This window comes from Macrosteles quadrilineatus, unplaced genomic scaffold (genome assembly GCF_028750875.1).
Source record: "Macrosteles quadrilineatus isolate MER2022 unplaced genomic scaffold, UCM_ALF_1.0 Scaffold_9__3_contigs__length_116548681, whole genome shotgun sequence".
NCBI lineage: Eukaryota > Metazoa > Arthropoda > Insecta > Hemiptera > Cicadellidae > Macrosteles > Macrosteles quadrilineatus.
Window position 1 is genome coordinate 89,062,076 of NW_026542602.1, and position 21,781 is coordinate 89,083,856.

At 32.6% G+C, this 21,781-nt stretch overlaps 1 protein-coding gene across 3 annotated transcripts in view; it reads right to left on the reverse strand.

The window, feature by feature from the left end:
• LOC129002450 (protein phosphatase 1 regulatory subunit 16A-like) overlaps window positions 1-21,781 on the reverse strand; it is a 121,354-nt gene that overhangs the window by 46,821 nt on the left and 52,752 nt on the right. For 2 of the 3 annotated variants that reach the window (XM_054430262.1, XM_054430263.1), the window contains exons 7-10: window positions 20,898-20,973; window positions 20,508-20,722; window positions 19,594-19,647; window positions 18,588-18,695 (exon numbers count right to left, since the gene is read on the reverse strand). In XM_054430262.1, the coding sequence (XP_054286237.1) occupies window positions 18,588-18,695; window positions 19,594-19,647; window positions 20,508-20,722; window positions 20,898-20,973 (453 nt within the window). The remainder of the gene's footprint in view (window positions 1-18,587; window positions 18,696-19,593; window positions 19,648-20,507; window positions 20,723-20,897; window positions 20,974-21,781) is intronic. The other variant, XM_054430264.1, reaches the window with a different exon arrangement.

Consider the following 21,781-nt stretch of genomic DNA (forward strand, 5'->3'; position numbering starts at 1 on the left):
AATCAAACATTCATGCGCAATATTGGATTAGGAATCAAAATGCGGCAAGTGGGTGAGAGTCCTTTGGACTCTGTCACTCAAAATTGTTGTTGTACAGGTAGATGTCGCTGAACCATCAAAGAAGAAACAAGATGACCAGAGCAATACTCTTCTCTACTACGACTCGTCTAGAATTTCAAATTACAGTACAACTTTAGTTTAGGCCCACCATAAATATTTAATGAAAAATATCATAAAAAATTATACTATTTTACTTGCAAAGACTATACACACTCACTTACTCACTACCGCAACAAAACAACTAAAGAAAAGAATAAAAAAAAAACTACAGTAGCACAGATATTTTTTACATTAGGCATTACAAACAAGTGTGCGTTCTGAAATACTTAACCATTAAACATTACAACAAAAAGTTTCCGGTAGTTTGTTATCAATTTATTTTTTTTAAACGTTTTTTTAGTAAAACAAAACTTTTGCATTTAAAATTAATTATTCAATTATTAAAATTTACGCAGTGGTGTTGTCTAGGGTTCTGCCCAGATTATCTGCATATCACTTATACTGTGAGTTCCCTATAGAGTGCTTTTATAAAAACGCCAAAAATACATCCTCAAAACTCCCTCACACAATAGGAATGTTAGGCTCCCAATTTTTAGAGTAGGTACATACGAAGTGCGGCAATTTCTCTTCTAGGGTCCTTTGACTCCGACTTGTAAGTCGTGATAAGCATACAGGGATTCCCCCATCGGCTTAGAAGAAAGAAAGGAAGAATGAAATACTGAAAATCTGATCTGTTCCTCTTTTTATGACAAGAATACATGGATTTTCCTCAACCAATTGAAAAGGATACCAAAGAGGAACAAGAAATAGTAAGGAAGAAAGTTCATCAAGAAATAATCATACAAGTGGACTCCTCTGTTGTAAAAAAAAACACATCAAAAGCAAGATTAAAAACTCGAAGCTATTAAAATTGAAAAAAAAAACTGGATTTAAAATGAAGACAGTCCATATAGAATGACTAAGGATAAAGAAAAACCTGAAATCTTGGAACTACAAAAAAGGTTAATTTATCAGTGAATTTATATTATATCTATTTTGTAGTGTAGAAGATAAGTTATACATAAACTTAAATCTTTTTAACTTTGTTTAAAAATATCAAACTCTCACCCATTGCCAAGCATAACATACCTTTCCAGTACTAAAAAAACAGTTAAAAATTTATACTGATAAATATATTTTGTTACAAATTATCTGATACTAATGTATAGTATGTTTGTTTCCGGTGGGGTACTTGATGGAACGAGGAGAGCAAAGAAGAAATTAACGTACGGTAAGTACGCCTTCTGTCCCTTTGCTTTAGAAAACAGTAGATATTCTTTAGTATAGTAAGGTATTTTTAGCTCTTTCCGTCCTTTACACTGCAGTGAATTAAATCCAGTCTAAATCTTTCTATGAGAAGATGAAATGCATAAAATGAATGTAGGATCATAGTTAAGTATATCTATTTATAGCCTTTGACCAGAAAAAGTATTGTTTAAATTGACAAAATGTATTGGAATCATTACATCATCTTTAAAGTTTTTTAATCTTTGGTTATAACTGATATTAATGGATGGTATGTTTGTTTCCGGTGGGGTGCGGGATTGAACGAGATCACAGCAGATATTAAACAATGGTAAGTACGCCGTCTGTCCCTTTCTTTTAGAGTACAGTAGAGGTACTTAGCATTATATGCATGTATTAATCAAACATTCATGCGCAATATTGGATTAGGAATCAAAATGCGGCAAGTGGGTGAGAGTCCTTTGGACTCTGTCACTCAAAATTGTTGTTGTACAGGTAGATGTCGCTGAACCATCAAAGAAGAAACAAGATGACCAGAGCAATACTCTTCTCTACTACGACTCGTCTAGAATTTCAAATTACAGTACAACTTTAGTTTAGGCCCACCATAAATATTTAATGAAAAATATCATAAAAAATTATACTATTTTACTAGCAAAGACTATACACACTCACTTACTCACTACCGCAACAAAACAACTAAAGAAAAGAATAAAAAAAAAACTACAGTAGCACAGATATTTTTTACATTAGGCATTACAAACAAGTGTGCGTTCTGAAATACTTAACCATTAAACATTACAACAAAAAGTTCCCGGTAGTTTGTTATCAATTTATTTTTTTTAAACGTTTTTTTAGTAAAAAAAAACTTTTGCATTTAAAATTAATTATTCAATTATTAAAATTTACGCAGTGGTGTTGTCTAGGGTTCTGCCCAGATTATCTGCATATCACTTATACTGTGAGTTCCCTATAGAGTGCTTTTATAAAAACGCCAAAAATACATCCTCAAAACTCCCTCACACAATAGGAATGTTAGGCTCCCAATTTTTAGAGTAGGTCCATACGAAGTGCGGCAATTTCTCTTCTAGGGTCCTTTGACTCCGACTTGTAAGTCGTGATAAGCATACAGGGATTCCCCCATCGGCTTAGAAGAAAGAAAGGAAGAATGAAATACTGAAAATCTGATCTGTTCCTCTTTTTATGACGAGAATACATGGATTTTCCTCAACCAATTGAAAAGGATACCAAAGAGGAACAAGGAATAGTAAGGAAGACAGTTCATCAAGAAATAATCATACAAGTGGACTCCTTTGATGTAAAAATACACAGCAAAAGCTAGATTAAAAACTCGAAGCTATTAAAATTGAAAAAAAAAACTGGATTTAAAATGAAGACAGTCCATATAGAATGACTAAGGATAAAGAAAAACCTGAAATCTTGGAACTACAAAAAAGGTTAATTTATCAGTGAATTTATATTATATCTATTTTGTAGTGTAGAAGATAAGTTATACATAAACTTAAATCTTTTTAACTTTGTTTAAAAATATCAAACTCTCACCCATTGCCAAGCATAACATACCTTTCCAGTACTAAACAGTTAAAAATTTATACTGATAAATATATTTTGTTACAAATTATCTGATACTAATGTATAGTATGTTTGTTTCCGGTGGGGTACTTGATGGAACGAGGAGAGCAAAGAAGAAATTAACGTACGGTAAGTACGCCTTCTGTCCCTTTGCTTTAAAAAACAGTAGATATTCTTTAGTATAGTAAGGTATTTTTCCCTCTTTCCGTCCTTTACACTGCAGTGAATTAAATCCAGTCTAAATCTTTCTATGAGAAGATGAAATGCATAAAATGAATGTAGGATCATAGTTAAGTATATCTATTTAAAGCCTTTGACCAGAAAAAGTATTGTTTAAATTGACAAAATGTATTGGAATCATTACATCATCTTTAAAGTTTTTAAATCTTTGGTTATAACTGATATTAATGGATGGTATGTTTGTTTCCGGTGGGGTGCGGGATTGAACGAGATCACAGCAGATATTAAACAATGGTAAGTACGCCGTCTGTCATTTTTTTTAGAGTACAGTAGAGGTTCTTAGCATTATATGCATGTATTAATCAAACATTCTTGCGCAATATTGGATTAGGAATCAAAATGCGGCAAGTGGGTGAGAGTCCTTTGGACTCTGTCACTCAAAACTGTTGTTGTACAGGTAGATGTCGCTGAACCATCAAAGAAGAAACAAGATGACCAGAGCAATACTCTTCTCTACTACGACTCGTCTAGAATTTCAAATTACAGTACAACTTTAGTTTAGGCCCACCATAAATATTTAATGAAAAATATCATAAAAAAATATACTATTTTACTTGCAAAGACTATACACACTCACTTACTCACTGCCGCAACAAAACAACTAAAGAAAAGAATAAAAAAAAATAAAACTACAAAAATCAACTACAGTAGCAAAGATATTTTTTACATTAGGCATTACAAACAAGTGTGCGTTCTGAAATACTTAACCATTAAACATTACAACAAAAAGTTTCCGGTAGTTTGTTATCAATTTATTTTTTTTAAACGTTTTTTTAGTAAAACAAAACTTTTGCATTTAAAATTCATTATTAAATTATTAACATTTACGCAGTGGTGTTGTCTAGGGTTCTGCCCAGATTATCTGCATATCACTTATACTGTGAGTTCCCTATAGTGCTTTTATAAAAACACCAAAAATACATCCTCAAAACTCCCTCACACAATAGGAATGTTAGGCTCCCAATTTTTAGAGTAGGTACATACGAAGTGCGGCAATTTCTCTTCTAGGGTCCTTTGACTCCGACTTGTAAGTCGTGATAAGCATACAGGGATTCCCCCATCGGCTTAGAAGAAAGAAAGGAAGAATGAAATACTGAAAATCTGATCTGTTCCTCTTTTTATGACAAGAATACATGGATTTTCCTCAACCAATTGAAAAGGATACCAAAGAGGAACAAGGAATAGTAAGGAAGACAGTTCATCAAGAAATAATCATACAAGTGGACACCTCTGATGTAAAAAAAACACATCAAAAGCAAGATTAAAAACTCGAAGCTATTAAAATTGAAAAAAAACTGGATTTAAAATGAAGACAGTCCATATAGAATGACCAAGGATAAAGAAAAACCTGAAATCTTGGAACTATAAAAAAGGGTTATTTATCAGTGAATTTATATTAGATCTATTTTGTAGTGTAGAAGATAAGTTATACATAAACTTAAATCTTTTTAACTTTGTTTAAAAATATCAAACTCTCACCCATTGCCAAGCATAACATACCTTTCCAGTACTAAAAAAACAGTTAAAAATTTATACTGATAAATATATTTTGTTACAAATTATCTGATACTAATGTATAGTATGTTTGTTTCCGGTGGGGTACTTGATGGAACGAGGAGAGCAAAGAAGAAATTAACGTACGGTAAGTACGCCTTCTGTCCCTTTGCTTTAGAAAACAGTAGATATTCTTTAGTATAGTAAGGTATTTTTCCCTCTTTCCGTCCTTTACACTGCAGTGAATTAAATCCAGTCTAAATCTTTCTATGAGAAGATGAAATGCATAAAATGAATGTAGAGGATCATAGTTAAGTATATCTATTTAAAGCTTTTGACCAGAAAAAGTATTGTTTAAATTGACAAAATGTATTGGAATCATTACATCATCTTTAAAGTTTTTTAATCTTTGGTTATAACTGATATTAATGGATGGTATGTTTGTTTCCGGTGGGGTGCGGGATTGAACGAGATCACAGCAGATATTAAACAATGGTAAGTACGCCGTCTGTCATTTTTTTTAGAGTACAGTAGAGGTTCTTAGCATTATATGCATGTATTAATCAAACATTCATGCGCAATATTGGATTAGGAATCAAAATGCGGCAAGTGGGTGAGAGTCCTTTGGACTCTGTCACTCAAAATTGTTGTTGTACAGGTAGATGTCGCTGAACCATCAAAGAAGAAACAAGATGACCAGAGCAATACTCTTCTCTACTACGACTCGTCTAGAATTTCAAATTACAGTACAACTTTAGTTTAGGCCCACCATAAATATTTAATGAAAAATATCATAAAAAATTATACTATTTTACTTGCAAAGACTATACACACTCACTTACTCACTACCGCAACAAAACAACTAAAGAAAAGAATAAAAAAAAAACTACAGTAGCACAGATATTTTTTACATTAGGCATTACAAACAAGTGTGCGTTCTGAAATACTTAACCATTAAACATTACAACAAAAAGTTTCCGGTAGTTTGTTATCAATTTATTTTTTTAAAACGTTTTTTAGTAAAACAAAACTTTTGCATTTAAAATTCATTATTAAATTATTAACATTTACGCAGTGGTGTTGTCTAGGGTTCTGCCCAGATTATCTGCATATCACTTATACTGTGAGTTCCCTATAGAGTGCTTTTATAAAAACGCCAAAAATACATCCTCAAAACTCCCTCACACAATAGGAATGTTAGGCTCCCAATTTTTAGAGTAGGTACATACGAAGTGCGGCAATTTCTCTTCTAGGGTCCTTTGACTCCGGCTTTAAGTCGTGATAAGCATACAGGGATTCCCCCATCGGCTTAGAAGAAAAAAAGGAAGAATGAAATACTGAAAATCTGATCTGTTCCTCTTTTTATGACAAGAATACATGGATTTTCCTCAACCAATTGAAAAGGATACCAAAGAGGAACAAGGAATAGTAAGGAAGACAGTTCATCAAGAAATAATCATACAAGTGGACACCTCTGATGTAAAAAAAAACACATCAAAAGCAAGATTAAAAACTCGAAGCTATTAAAATTGAAAAAAAAACTGGATTTAAAATGAAGACAGTCCATATAGAATGACCAAGGATAAAGAAAAACCTGAAATCTTGGAACTATAAAAAAGGGTTATTTATCAGTGAATTTATATTAGATCTATTTTGTAGTGTAGAAGATAAGTTATACATAAACTTAAATCTTTTTAACTTTGTTTAAAAATATCAAACTCTCACCCATTGCCAAGCATAACATACCTTTCCAGTACTAAAAAAACAGTTAAAAATTTATACTGATAAATATATTTTGTTACAAATTATCTGATACTAATGTATAGTATGTTTGTTTCCGGTGGGGTACTTGATGGAACGAGGAGAGCAAAGAAGAAATTAACGTACGGTAAGTACGCCTTCTGTCCCTTTGCTTTAGAAAACAGTAGATATTCTTTAGTATAGTAAGGTATTTTTCCCTCTTTCCGTCCTTTACACTGCAGTGAATTAAATCCAGTCTAAATCTTTCTATGAGAAGATGAAATGCATAAAATGAATGTAGAGGATCATAGTTAAGTATATCTATTTAAAGCTTTTGACCAGAAAAAGTATTGTTTAAATTGACAAAATGTATTGGAATCATTACATCATCTTTAAAGTTTTTTAATCTTTGGTTATAACTGATATTAATGGATGGTATGTTTGTTTCCGGTGGGGTGCGGGATTGAACGAGATCACAGCAGATATTAAACAATGGTAAGTACGCCGTCTGTCATTTTTTTTAGAGTACAGTAGAGGTTCTTAGCATTATATGCATGTATTAATCAAACATTCATGCGCAATATTGGATTAGGAATCAAAATGCGGCAAGTGGGTGAGAGTCCTTTGGACTCTGTCACTCAAAATTGTTGTTGTACAGGTAGATGTCGCTGAACCATCAAAGAAGAAACAAGATGACCAGAGCAATACTCTTCTCTACTACGACTCGTCTAGAATTTCAAATTACAGTACAACTTTAGTTTAGGCCCACCATAAATATTTAATGAAAAATATCATAAAAAATTATACTATTTTACTTGCAAAGACTATACACACTCACTTACTCACTACCGCAACAAAACAACTAAAGAAAAGAATAAAAAAAAAACTACAGTAGCACAGATATTTTTTACATTAGGCATTACAAACAAGTGTGCGTTCTGAAATACTTAACCATTAAACATTACAACAAAAAGTTTCCGGTAGTTTGTTATCAATTTATTTTTTTAAAACGTTTTTTAGTAAAACAAAACTTTTGCATTTAAAATTCATTATTAAATTATTAACATTTACGCAGTGGTGTTGTCTAGGGTTCTGTCCAGATTATCTGCATATCACTTATACTGTGAGTTCCCTATAGAGTGCTTTTATAAAAACGCCAAAAATACATCCTCAAAACTCCCTCACACAATAGGAATGTTAGGCTCCCAATTTTTAGAGTAGGTACATACGAAGTGCGGCAATTTCTCTTCTAGGGTCCTTTGACTCCGGCTTTAAGTCGTGATAAGCATACAGGGATTCCCCCATCGGCTTAGAAGAAAAAAAGGAAGAATGAAATACTGAAAATCTGATCTGTTCCTCTTTTTATGACAAGAATACATGGATTTTCCTCAACCAATTGAAAAGGATACCAAAGAGGAGGAACAAGGAATAGTAAGGAAGACAGTTCATCAAGAAATAATCATACAAATTGGACTCCTCTGATGTAAAAATACACAGCAAAAGCAAGATTAAAAACTCGAAGCTATTAAAATTAAAAAAAAAACTTGATTTAAAATGAAGACAGTCCATATAGAATGACCAAGGATAAAGAAAAACCTGAAATCTTGGAACTACAAAAAAGGTTAATTTATTAGTGAATTTATATTAGATCTATTTTGTAGTGTAGAAGATAAGTTATACATAAACTTAAATCTTTTTAACTTTGTTTAAAAATATCAAACTCTCACCCATTGCCAAGCATAACATACCTTTCCGGTACTAAAAAAACAGTTAAATATTTATACTGATAAATATATTTTGTTACAAATTATCTGATACTAATGTATAGTATGTTTGTTTCCGGTGGGGTACTTGATGGAACGAGGAGAGCAAAGAAGAAATTAACGTACGGTAAGTACGCCTTCTGTCCCTTTGCTTTAGAAAACAGTAGATATTCTTTAGTATAGTAAGGTATTTTTCCCTCTTTCCGTCCTTTACACTGCAGTGAATTAAATCCAGTCTAAATCTTTCTATGAGAAGATGAAATGCATAAAATGAATGTAGGATCATAGTTAAGTATATCTATTTAAAGCCTTTGACCAGAAAAAGTATTGTTTAAATTGACAAAATGTATTGGAATCATTACATCATCTTTAAAGTTTTTTAATCTTTGGTTATAACTGATATTAATGGATGGTATGTTTGTTTCCGGTGGGGTGCGGGATTGAACGAGATCACAGCAGATATTAAACAATGGTAAGTACGCCGTCTGTCCCTTTCTTTTAGAGTACAGTAGAGGTTCTTAGCATTATATGCATGTATTAATCAAACATTCATGCGCAATATTGGATTAGGAATCAAAATGCGGCAAGTGGGTGAGAGTCCTTTGGACTCTGTCACTCAAAATTGTTGTTGTACAGGTAGATGTCGCTGAACCATCAAAGAAGAAACAAGATGACCAGAGCAATACTCTTCTCTACTACGACTCGTCTAGAATTTCAAATTACAGTACAACTTTAGTTTAGGCCCACCATAAATATTTAATGAAAAATATCATAAAAAATTATACTATTTTACTTGCAAAGACTATACACACTCACTTACTCACTGCCACAACAAAACAACTAAAGAAAACCATTAAACATCACAACAAAAAGTTTCCAGTAGTTTGTTATCAATTTATTTTTTTAAAACGTTTTTTAGTAAAACAAAACTTTTGCATTTAAAATTCATTATTAAATTATTACTATTTACGCAGTGGTGTTGTCTAGGGTTCTGCCCAGATTATCTGCATATCACTTATACTGCGAGTTCCCTGTGAGTTGGAATCATTACATCATCTTTTAAGTTTTTTAATCTTTGGTCATAACTGATATTAATGGATGGTATGTTTGTTTCCGGTGGGGTGCGGGATTGAACGAGATCACAGCAGATATAAAACAATGGTAAGTACGCCGTCTGTCCCTTTCTTTTAGAGTACAGTAGAGGTTCTTAGCATTATATGCATGTATTAATCAAACATTCATGCGCAATATTGGATTAGGAATCAAAATGCGGCAAGTGGGTGAGAGTCCTTTGGACTCTTGTCACTCAAAATTGTTGTTGTACAGGTAGATGTCGCTGAACCATCAAAGAAGAAACAAGATGACCAGAGCAATACTCTTCTCTACTACGACTCGTCTAGAATTTCAAATTACAGTACAACTTAAGTTTAGGCCCACCATAAATATTTAATGAAAAATATCATAAAAAATTATACTATTTTACTTGCAAAGACTATACACACTCACGTACTCACTGCCGCAACAAAACAACTAAAGAAAAGAATAAAAAAAAAACTACAAAAATCAACTACAGTAGCACAGATATTTTTTACATTAGGCATTACAAACAAGTGTGCGTTCTGAAATACTTAACCATTAAACATTAAAACAAAAGGTTTCCGGTAGTTTGTTATCAATTTATTTTTTTTAAACGTTTTTTTAGTAAAACAAAACTTTTGCATTTAAAATTCATTATTAAATTATTAACATTTACGCAGTGGTGTTGTCTAGGGTTCTGCCCAGATTATCTGCATATCACTTATACTGTGAGTTCCCTATAGAGTGCTTTTATAAAAACGCCAAAAATACATCCTCAAAACTCCCTCACACAATAGGAATGTTAGGCTCCCAATTTTTAGAGTAGGTACATACGAAGTGCGGCAATTTCTCTTCTAGGGTCCTTTGACTCCGGCTTTAAGTCGTGATAAGCATACAGGGATTCCCCCATCGGCTTAGAAGAAAAAAAGGAAGAATGAAATACTGAAAATCTGATCTGTTCCTCTTTTTATGACAAGAATACATGGATTTTCCTCAACCAATTGAAAAGGATACCAAAGAGGAGGAACAAGGAATAGTAAGGAAGACAGTTCATCAAGAAATAATCATACAAATTGGACTCCTCTGATGTAAAAATACACAGCAAAAGCAAGATTAAAAACTCGAAGCTATTAAAATTGAAAAAAAAACTGGATTTAAAATGAAGACAGTCCATATAGAATGACCAAGGATAAAGAAAAAAATGAAATCTTGGAACTACAAAAAAGGTTAATTTATTAGTGAATTTATATTAGATCTATTTTGTAGTGTAGAAGATAAGTTATACATAAACTTAAATCTTTTTAACTTTGTTTAAAAATATCAAACTCTCACCCATTGCCAAGCATAACATACCTTTCCGGTACTAAACAGTTAAAAATTTATACTGATAAATATATTTTGTTACAAATTATCTGATACTAATGTATAGTATGTTTGTTTCCGGTGGGGTACTTGATGGAACGAGGAGAGCAAAGAAGAAATTAACGTACGGTAAGTACGCCTTCTGTCCCTTTGCTTTAGAAAACAGTAGATATTCTTTAGTATAGTAAGTAAGGTATTTTTCCCTCTTTCCGTCCTTTACACTGCAGTGAATTAAATCCAGTCTAAATCTTTCTATGAGAAGATGAAATGCATAAAATGAATGTAGGATCATAGTTAAGTATATCTATTTAAAGCTTTTGACCAGAAAAAGTATTGTTTAAATTGACAAAATGTATTGGAATCATTACATCATCTTTAAAGTTTTTTAATCTTTGGTTATAACTGATATTAATGGATGGTATGTTTGTTTCCGGTGGGGTGCGGGATTGAACGAGATCACAGCAGATATTAAACAATGGTAAGTACGCCGTCTGTCATTTTTTTTAGAGTACAGTAGAGGTTCTTAGCATTATATGCATGTATTAATCAAACATTCATGCGCAATATTGGATTAGGAATCAAAATGCGGCAAGTGGGTGAGAGTCCTTTGGACTCTGTCACTCAAAATTGTTGTTGTACAGGTAGATGTCGCTGAACCATCAAAGAAGAAACAAGATGACCAGAGCAATACTCTTCTCTACTACGACTCGTCTAGAATTTCAAATTACAGTACAACTTTAGTTTAGGCCCACCATAAATATTTAATGAAAAATATCATAAAAAATTATACTATTTTACTTGCAAAGACTATACACACTCACTTACTCACTACCGCAACAAAACAACTAAAGAAAAGAATAAAAAAAAAAACTACAGTAGCACAGATATTTTTTACATTAGGCATTACAAACAAGTGTGCATTCTGAAATACTTAACCATTAAACATTACAACAAAAAGTTTCCGGTAGTTTGTTATCAATTTATTTTTTTAAAACGTTTTTTAGTAAAACAAAACTTTTGCATTTAAAATTCATTATTAAATTATTAACATTTATGCAGTGGTGTTGTCTAGGGTTCTGCCCAGATTAACTGCATATCACTTATACTGTGAGTTCCCTATAGAGTGCTTTTATAAAAACGCCAAAAATACATCCTCAAAACTCCCTCACACAATAGGAATGTTAGGCTCCCAATTTTTAGAGTAGGTACATACGAAGTGCGGCAATTTCTCTTCTAGGGTCCTTTGACTCCGGCTTTAAGTCGTGATAAGCATACAGGGATTCCCCCATCGGCTTAGAAGAAAAAAAGGAAGAATGAAATACTGAAAATCTGATCTGTTCCTCTTTTTATGACAAGAATACATGGATTTTCCTCAACCAATTGAAAAGGATACCAAAGAGGAGGAACAAGGAATAGTAAGGAAGACAGTTCATCAAGAAATAATCATACAAATTGGACTCCTCTGATGTAAAAATACACAGCAAAAGCAAGATTAAAAACTCGAAGCTATTAAAATTAAAAAAAAAACTTGATTTAAAATGAAGACAGTCCATATAGAATGACCAAGGATAAAGAAAAACCTGAAATCTTGGAACTACAAAAAAGGTTAATTTATTAGTGAATTTATATTAGATCTATTTTGTAGTGTAGAAGATAAGTTATACATAAACTTAAATCTTTTTAACTTTGTTTAAAAATATCAAACTCTCACCCATTGCCAAGCATAACATACCTTTCCGGTACTAAAAAAACAGTTAAATATTTATACTGATAAATATATTTTGTTACAAATTATCTGATACTAATGTATAGTATGTTTGTTTCCGGTGGGGTACTTGATGGAACGAGGAGAGCAAAGAAGAAATTAACGTACGGTAAGTACGCCTTCTGTCCCTTTGCTTTAGAAAACAGTAGATATTCTTTAGTATAGTAAGGTATTTTTCCCTCTTTCCGTCCTTTACACTGCAGTGAACTAAATCCAGTCTAAATCTTTCTATGAGAAGATGAAATGCATAAAATGAATGTAGGATCATAGTTAAGTATATCTATTTAAAGCCTTTGACCAGAAAAAGTATTGTTTAAATTGACAAAATGTATTGGAATCATTACATCATCTTTAAAGTTTTTTAATCTTTGGTTATAACTGATATTAATGGATGGTATGTTTGTTTCCGGTGGGGTGCGGGATTGAACGAGATCACAGCAGATATTAAACAATGGTAAGTACGCCGTCTGTCCCTTTCTTTTAGAGTACAGTAGAGGTTCTTAGCATTATATGCATGTATTAATCAAACATTCATGCGCAATATTGGATTAGGAATCAAAATGCGGCAAGTGGGTGAGAGTCCTTTGGACTCTGTCACTCAAAATTGTTGTTGTACAGGTAGATGTCGCTGAACCATCAAAGAAGAAACAAGATGACCAGAGCAATACTCTTCTCTACTACGACTCGTCTAGAATTTCAAATTACAGTACAACTTTAGTTTAGGCCCACCATAAATATTTAATGAAAAATATCATAAAAAATTATACTATTTTACTTGCAAAGACTATACACACTCACTTACTCACTGCCACAACAAAACAACTAAAGAAAACCATTAAACATCACAACAAAAAGTTTCCAGTAGTTTGTTATCAATTTATTTTTTTAAAACGTTTTTTAGTAAAACAAAACTTTTGCATTTAAAATTCATTATTAAATTATTACTATTTACGCAGTGGTGTTGTCTAGGGTTCTGCCCAGATTATCTGCATATCACTTATACTGTGAGTTCCCTGTGAGTTGGAATCATTACATCATCTTTTAAGTTTTTTAATCTTTGGTCATAACTGATATTAATGGATGGTATGTTTGTTTCCGGTGGGGTGCGGGATTGAACGAGATCACAGCAGATATAAAACAATGGTAAGTACGCCGTCTGTCCCTTTCTTTTAGAGTACAGTAGAGGTTCTTAGCATTATATGCATGTATTAATCAAACATTCATGCGCAATATTGGATTAGGAATCAAAATGCGGCAAGTGGGTGAGAGTCCTTTGGACTCTGTCACTCAAAATTGTTGTTGTACAGGTAGATGTCGCTGAACCATCAAAGAAGAAACAAGATGACCAGAGCAATACTCTTCTCTACTACGACTCGTCTAGAATTTCAAATTACAGTACAACTTTAGTTTAGGCCCACCATAAATATTTAATGAAAAATATCATAAAAAGATATACTATTTTACTTGCAAAGACTATACACACTCACTTACTCACTGCCGCAACAAAACAACTAAAGAAAAGAATAAAAAAAATAAAACTACAAAAATCAACTACAGTAGCACAGATATTTTTTACATTAGGCATTACAAACAAGTGTGCGTTCTGAAATACTTAACCATTAAACATTACAACAAAAAGTTTCCAGTAGTTTGTTATCAAATTATTTTTTTAAAACGTTATTAGTAAAACAAAACTTTTGCATTTAAAATTCATTATTAAATTATTAACATTTACGAGGTGGTGTTGTCTAGGGTTCTGCCCAGATTATCTGCATATCACTTATACTGTGAGTTCCCTATAGAGTGCTTTTATAAAAACGCCAAAAATACATCCTCAAAACTCCCTCACACAATAGGAATGTTAGGCTCCCAATTTTTAGAGTAGGTACATACGAAGTGCGGCAATTTCTCTTCTAGGGTCCTTTGACTCCGGCTTTAAGTCGTGATAAGCATACAGGGATTCCCCCATCGGCTTAGAAGAAAGAAAGGAAGAATGAAATACTGAAAATCTGATCTGTTCCTCTTTTTATGACAAGAATACATGGATTTTCCTCAACCAATTGAAAAGGATACCAAAGAGGAACAAGGAATAGTAAGGAAGACAGTTCATCAAGAAATAATCATACAAATTGGACTCCTCTGATGTAAAAATACACAGCAAAAGCAAGATTAAAAACTCGAAGCTATTAAAATTGAAAAAAAAACTGGATTTAAAATGAAGACAGTCCATATAGAATGACCAAGGATAAAGAAAAACCTGAAATCTTGGAACTACAAAAAAGGTTAATTTATTAGTGAATTTATATTAGATCTATTTTGTAGTGTAGAAGATAAGTTATACATAAACTTAAATCTTTTTAACTTTGTTTAAAAATATCAAACTCTCACCCATTGCCAAGCATAACATACCTTTCCAGTACTAAACAGTTAAAAATTTATACTGATAAATATATTTTGTTACAAATTATCTGATACTAATGTATAGTATGTTTGTTTCCGGTGGGGTACTTGATGGAACGAGGAGAGCAAAGAAGAAATTAACGTACGGTAAGTACGCCTTCTGTCCCTTTGCTTTAGAAAACAGTAGATATTCTTTAGTATAGTAAGTAAGGTATTTTTCCCTCTTTCCGTCCTTTACACTGCAGTGAATTAAATCCAGTCTAAATCTTTCTATGAGAAGATGAAATGCATAAAATGAATGTAGGATCATAGTTAAGTATATCTATTTAAAGCTTTTGACCAGAAAAAGTATTGTTTAAATTGACAAAATGTATTGGAATCATTACATCATCTTTAAAGTTTTTTAATCTTTGGTTATAACTGATTTTAATGGATGGTATGTTTGTTTCCGGTGGGGTGCGGGATTGAACGAGATCACAGCAGATATTAAACAATGGTAAGTACGCCGTCTGTCCCTTTCTTTTAGAGTACAGTAGAGGTTCTTAGCATTATATGCATGTATTAATCAAACATTCATGCACAATATTGGATTAGGAATCAAAATGCGGCAAGTGGGTGAGAGTCCTTTGGACTCTGTCACTCAAAATTGTTGTTGTACAGGTAGATGTCGCTGAACCATCAAAGAAGAAACAAGATGACCAGAGCAATACTCTTCTCTACTACGACTCGTCTAGAATTTCAAATTACAGTACAACTTTAGTTTAGGCCCACCATAAATATTTAATGAAAAATATCATAAAAAATTATACTATTTTACTTGCAAAGACTATACACACTCACTTACTCACTGCCACAACAAAACAACTAAAGAAAAGAATAAAAAAAAAACTACAGTAGCACAGATATTTTTTACATTAGGCATTACAAACAAGTGTGCGTTCTGAAATACTTAACCATTAAACATTACAACAAAAAGTTTACCGGTAGTTTGTTATCAATTTTTTTTTTTTAAATGTTTTTTTAGTAAAACAAAACTTTTGCATTTAAAATTCATTATTAAATTATTAACATTTATGCAGTGGTGTGTGTCTAGGGTTCTGCCCAGATTATCTGCATATCACTTATACTGTGAGTACCCTATAGAGTGGTTTTATAAAAACACCAAAAATACATGCTCAAAACTCCCTCACACAATAGGAATGTTAGGCTCCCAATTTTTAGAGTAGGTACATAAGAAGTGCGGCAATTTCTCTTCTAGGGTCCTTTGACTCCGACTTTAAGTCGTGATAAGCATACAGGGATTCCCCCATTGGCTTAGAAGGAAGAAAGGAAGAATGAAATACTGAAAATCTGATCTGTTCCTATTTTTACGACAAGAATACATGGATTTTCCTCAACCATTTGAAAAGTATACCAAAGAGGAACAAGATATAGTAAGGAAGACAATTCATCAAGAAGTAATCTTGCAAGTGGACTCCTCTGATGTAAAAATACACAGCAAAGGCAAGATAATACCCCCGCCGCAGCAAACCTGCAGACTAAGCGAATTTCCATTTGACTGATTGGATTTACACTGAAATGTCTACTTAAAAATATAACATTTATTCTTGATTTAATTAAATAGAATTAGTTTAACAAGTACTTAGGTTTGCTGCATCAGGGAGGGTAAAACTGTTTTTTTTTTTTGTAAAATGTGAATAGTTAGTAAGAAATAAAAACATTTTCCAAATTTGATCAAAATATGTTCACAAACAAGCAAACTACAACAGTTTACTTATTCTCCATAAGAATAACATGGGAATTTTAAATTTACAATTTTTTGGAATTTTCTCCGTAACCATTAGGCGCATAATAACGCTTCAATATACTAAATTATTTGTTTTTTTAAGCTCTACAAAATGGTTTGGAAAAAAATTGCTAAATTTTATGTTTTTTGGGTCAAAAATGGGAAAAACCTATTTTTACCCCATAAAACCCCCCGTAAACCCCCGTTCCCATGGTCCGATCATGCTGGATCGCGAACTCGTTCGAATAAACGTACGTTTACACGTTTGTACCAAATTTCATCAAAATCGGATCATTTTTGCTCGAGTTATCGTGCTGACGGACACATATATATATATATATATAAATATATAAATATATAAATATATAAATATATATATATATATATATGAATTTGAACGGATGGTGTTTTTGGCCTCTAGGGACCTCAAAACGAAAAAAAAAATCGGTCCCGCGTCCAGGTCTTACCATGAGTACTACGGTAATAGCTTATTCCCTATATGGGAAATTCGCTAAAAAACTCAAAGCTATTAAAATTGAACAAATAAACTGGATTTAAAATGAAGACAATCCATATAGAATGACCAAGGATAAAGAAAAACCTGAAATCTTGGAACTACAAAAAAGGTTAATTTATCAGTGAATTTATATTAGATCTATTTTGTAGTGTAGAAGATAAGTTAGTCATAAACTTAAATCATAAAGCATGATCGGACTATGGGAATGGAGGTTTACGGGGGGTTTTATGGGTTAAAAATAGTTTTTGACACAAAAAACATAAAATTTAGCAATTTCTTTCCAAACCATTTTGTAGAGCTTAAAAAAACAAATAATTTAGTATATTGAAGTGTTATTATGCGCCTAATGGTTACGGAGAAAATTAAAAAAAAATGTAAATTTTAAATTCCCCGCGCCGCAGCAGACCTGCATACTTAGTGAATATTCATTCGCCTGATTGGATTTACACTAAAATGTCTCCTTAAAAATATTACATTTGTTCCCTATCTTAACAGAATTAGTCTAACCAGTACTTAGGTTTGCTGCAACAGGGAGAATAAAAAAGTTTTTTTAAATGTAAAATGTTATTTTATCAAAATATGTTCATAATCAAGCAAACTATAACAGTTGACGTATTCTCCATAAAAATAACATGGGAATTTTAAAATTACAATTTTTTTGAATTTCATGCGTAACAATTAGACGCATTATATAACGCTTTAATATACTAAATTATTTGTTTTTTTAAGCTCTACAAAATAGTTTGAAAAAAAATTGTGAAATTTTGTGATTTTAGGGTCAAAAATGGGAAAAACCTATTTTTACCCCATAAAAACCCGTTCCCATAGTCCGATCATGCTGGTCAACCTATTTTCACCCCATAAAACCCCCCATAAACCCCCGTTCCCATAGTCCGATCATGCTGGTTTGCGAACTCATTCAGGTTTATCCCGCCTTACACCTTCAAACCAAATTTTATCAAAATCGGACAAAAATTACTCAAGTTATCGTGCGGATGGACACACATATATGTAAAAATTTGAACGAATGGTGTTTTCGGCCTCTGTGTACATCAAAATGAAAAAGTAAATCGGTCCCCGGCGTAGGTCTTACCATGAGACCTACGGTAATAGCTACTTCCCTATAGGGAAATTTGCTAAAAGTAAGAATATTTTACTGTCACAAAGAGAATTTTCAACCAAGGAAGGTTTAAATTGGAAAAAGAGATGTATTCAGATTCTACAGTGTCGTGGAAGTCTATAAAAAGTAACATTGAAATATTCTAATATGTATAGTTTTTATGTTTCTTCTGTTACAAAGCTCACTCTCCCATCCAGATAATTCCTAACCAAAATGCTTAAATGTAAAATTTGTTTTAATTTTTATCAAATAAAATAAGCTACTACATCGTAACAAAACAAATCATACAAAGGACATTAAAAACACAACTACAAAAAAGCGACACTTGACGAACAAACAGCAGCAGGGTGAACAAACACGACTGAACATGTAGCAGCCAACTTTACCTCTTCTACTTCTTCATGTGGCTCAATATCAGCAGTAACAGGGACATCTGAACACTCTTGTGGTGGAGTTTGTACTATTGGTGTTGCCAAAGGATCAATATTATCATCCTTTCCATGACAGCATGTAAAGAACATTGTTTGTCAATCACAATTTACTAAACCTAATAATAATTTAATACTTGACAGAAAACCTTTTGGGAATTTGAATACCCTTTTGAATATATTTTAGACTTTGAGAGGCATTAAGACAGACAAAATTTAATGTGATTCAAAAAAGTTTAATAGTTAATGTTGAGCGTTTCAAAAGAAAAACAATTTTGACCGGGAAGGACTGAATGAAATAAATCCTACAAAGAAATTGGATGAAACAAAGTTACAAGTGATTTTGGTTTTCATATCCTACTTTATTTCATGAAACTCAAATTTATGATACAATGGTAGAAAACTCGCTAAAAGCCACAATAATGTAGACTTTTATTCCTTGGAAGAATATGTCAGTGTGTGTGACAGATAAGACTTTGTAGGACTTGTACTTTTTTAGGATTAAGCATTATGATTTTGATCCAATGTAATGACGCCATTCGTGCACATGTTTGCAAATTATGAATTAAATTAATTTCATTTCATTTCATTTCAGACTAATCAAAAACGATGCAGTGGGCCAGGTTGACAAGTCCAAAGGGCCGTACTTTGCCCATCACTAGTGAATGCCTTCATGGTTTTATCCAATATATTTAGCTAGTTAGCAGATAGTTTTTAGTTTATAGTAAGCAGACCACTGAAATTTAAAAGAAACTGTGTCATTTTAGCACTTATAAAAAAAAACACACCCAACAGCAGTATTTAGTAGCTGTTTTCCAGACTGAAGGGTCATATTGAATAAACATACTTCTCAATTTACTTAATCAATCTTTTCTGTTCAACTGTAAAAAGTGTAATTTATATTTTAAGTTAACAAAACACAAAATTGTTTAGGTTATTATTAGGTGTTTATGGTAATTATTACCTTTGGCTCACTTGGTGTTTGCACTATTGGTGTTAAAGGATTTGTTTTTGCATCCTGAATCCATGATAGCATGTAAAACAAACAAAAACTATTAACACTTCTTATCCGTGAAATTACGTAAAAAAATAATTTTGACATCAGCACACCCTGTGCGCGGCTAATTTTAACCAATTACTTTATTTTAAAATTAAAATGGCTTATAGTTTAGATGACTTCTTTAGTAAGTGAAGTTAAAACCGGGGTTCCCCGAGGATCCGTCCTTGGTCCCCTGCTCTCTTTTATTTCTGTTAATAATGATTTACTACTTAGTATTGAGGATTCTCAAACCACTATGTTTGCCGATGACACAACATTCTTAATTGTTCACACTGATTTGGATAGGTAAAGTTACCTGTAGATCAGACAATGAAATAAGCCGGTGATTGGTTAAGTGCAAAAAATCTCCTTCTTAATGTTGGTAAGACACAACACCTAGTTTATCATACAAAAACAAAGAATTAGGCTCAGGTATAGTTTGTAAAGAGGATAGGACTGTACAAATCCGGGGCGTATTGATTGACACCAGTCTTTCCTGGTCAGCTCATATTGATTTTGTCTGTTCAAAATTGTAAAGAGTTATTTATTTAGTGAATAGGTTAATAATTGTTGTTTCTGACAAAAATATATCCGTGTAGCCTATTTTGCATTCTTTCAGTCAGTTAAGAGAGTTGCCTGAATCTGTCTTTAAAGATAGGCTATATAACTGGCTGGTCGAACATCCTTTTTACGATATTTAAGAGTATTGTGGTGTAAAAGTTGTTATGTTTTGATGTTTTAATTATTTTAGTATATTACACCTGGCTTAAAGGCTACTTTTTATACTTGTTCACCTATACAACTATACTTGGATACTTTTTTATACTCATTGCCCTGACCTCTTGTGCCTGTCGCCTCAGTCTTGCCTCCTCAACAGCGTCCTTCTTGCTAGTGAGTGTCTTGTCACGTATGCTGGTCCTGCGTACAGACTGAGTTCGGGTGTTGTTGCTCTGAGTTCGCTTCACTCTGCGTCGCGCCTCCTGTTGCCGCTTGCTCTCCTGTTCTGTACGCAGTTCTGTGATCCGCTCACGCAGCTCGGGGTCCTCACAGATATCTGTGGACAGACTTGTAGTTTGTGAAATGCTCAATATTGAGTTGAAATTTTGCTTTCATTCAAAACATTCTGTGATGGCCTAAAATTGTCTCGATTTTGTTTAGTTCTAATTTCAAATCTATTAAGAAGTAAATATTTTTTTTTTAAATAATTAATTATGACAAACTCCACTTACCTGCAGGTGTTTCGTCATGCTTTGTCCTGGCATTGAGATCTGCTCCATTGTGCACCAGCAGTTCTACCACCTCCAACTGGAAATAATTTAAGCAAATGAAAAAACTACAAACTCCTAAAATGTTAATCCTGAATATTGTCTGGCCTCTATCTTCAGTATCCAATAGTCAATGCTTCTACATAGTCAGTAACTTAAGTCACTGGAAGACCTTGTGATTACATGATATTCAAGTCAGCTGAGTGGTAAGACATCAAAATTAATAGGCAAGCCAAGTAAAGGACGAGTTTAGGGTGAGTGTGGTGAAACTTTTGCCAATGATTCAGACAATTCAATAAATCTGTATGGGGGAGGATAGAGAAGAGTGGAGGCGGCTAGCTAATCTACGAGGCAAAAAATCAACTGAGATTTGTGACGCCCCATCAGTAGTACCTAGTAGAAATAAATCAGAAAAATGTTTCTAATCATTCTGACTTTCACAGTTTGTTGGCATAAAATAGAAACAGCCTTACATCATTGACATTTCGAAGCTGAACAAGACACTATATCAAGATGAATGGGCTGAAGCAAGTTTTTTCTTTCAATAGAAGAAAATGAATGAGCTACTCACATAGAGTTTGCTTCTGTAAAAACTGGATTTTCTCTTTTTTGGAATTTGATGTGCCATGAAAGATGCAATAGTTAACAAGAAGCAGCTCTTTTGATTAGTTAGACTCAGTTAAAAGTTAAAAGGTTTCAGGATATAACAGAAATAAATAATAAAATAATAGATCTCAGAGCACTCTGGGGATAGCTCAATACAACTATGTTCATTTTATTATCAGGCTTTTTACAGCTTTCATATGGGAATGAAATGTCTACTTTTATTGATGGTTAAAAACACTAAT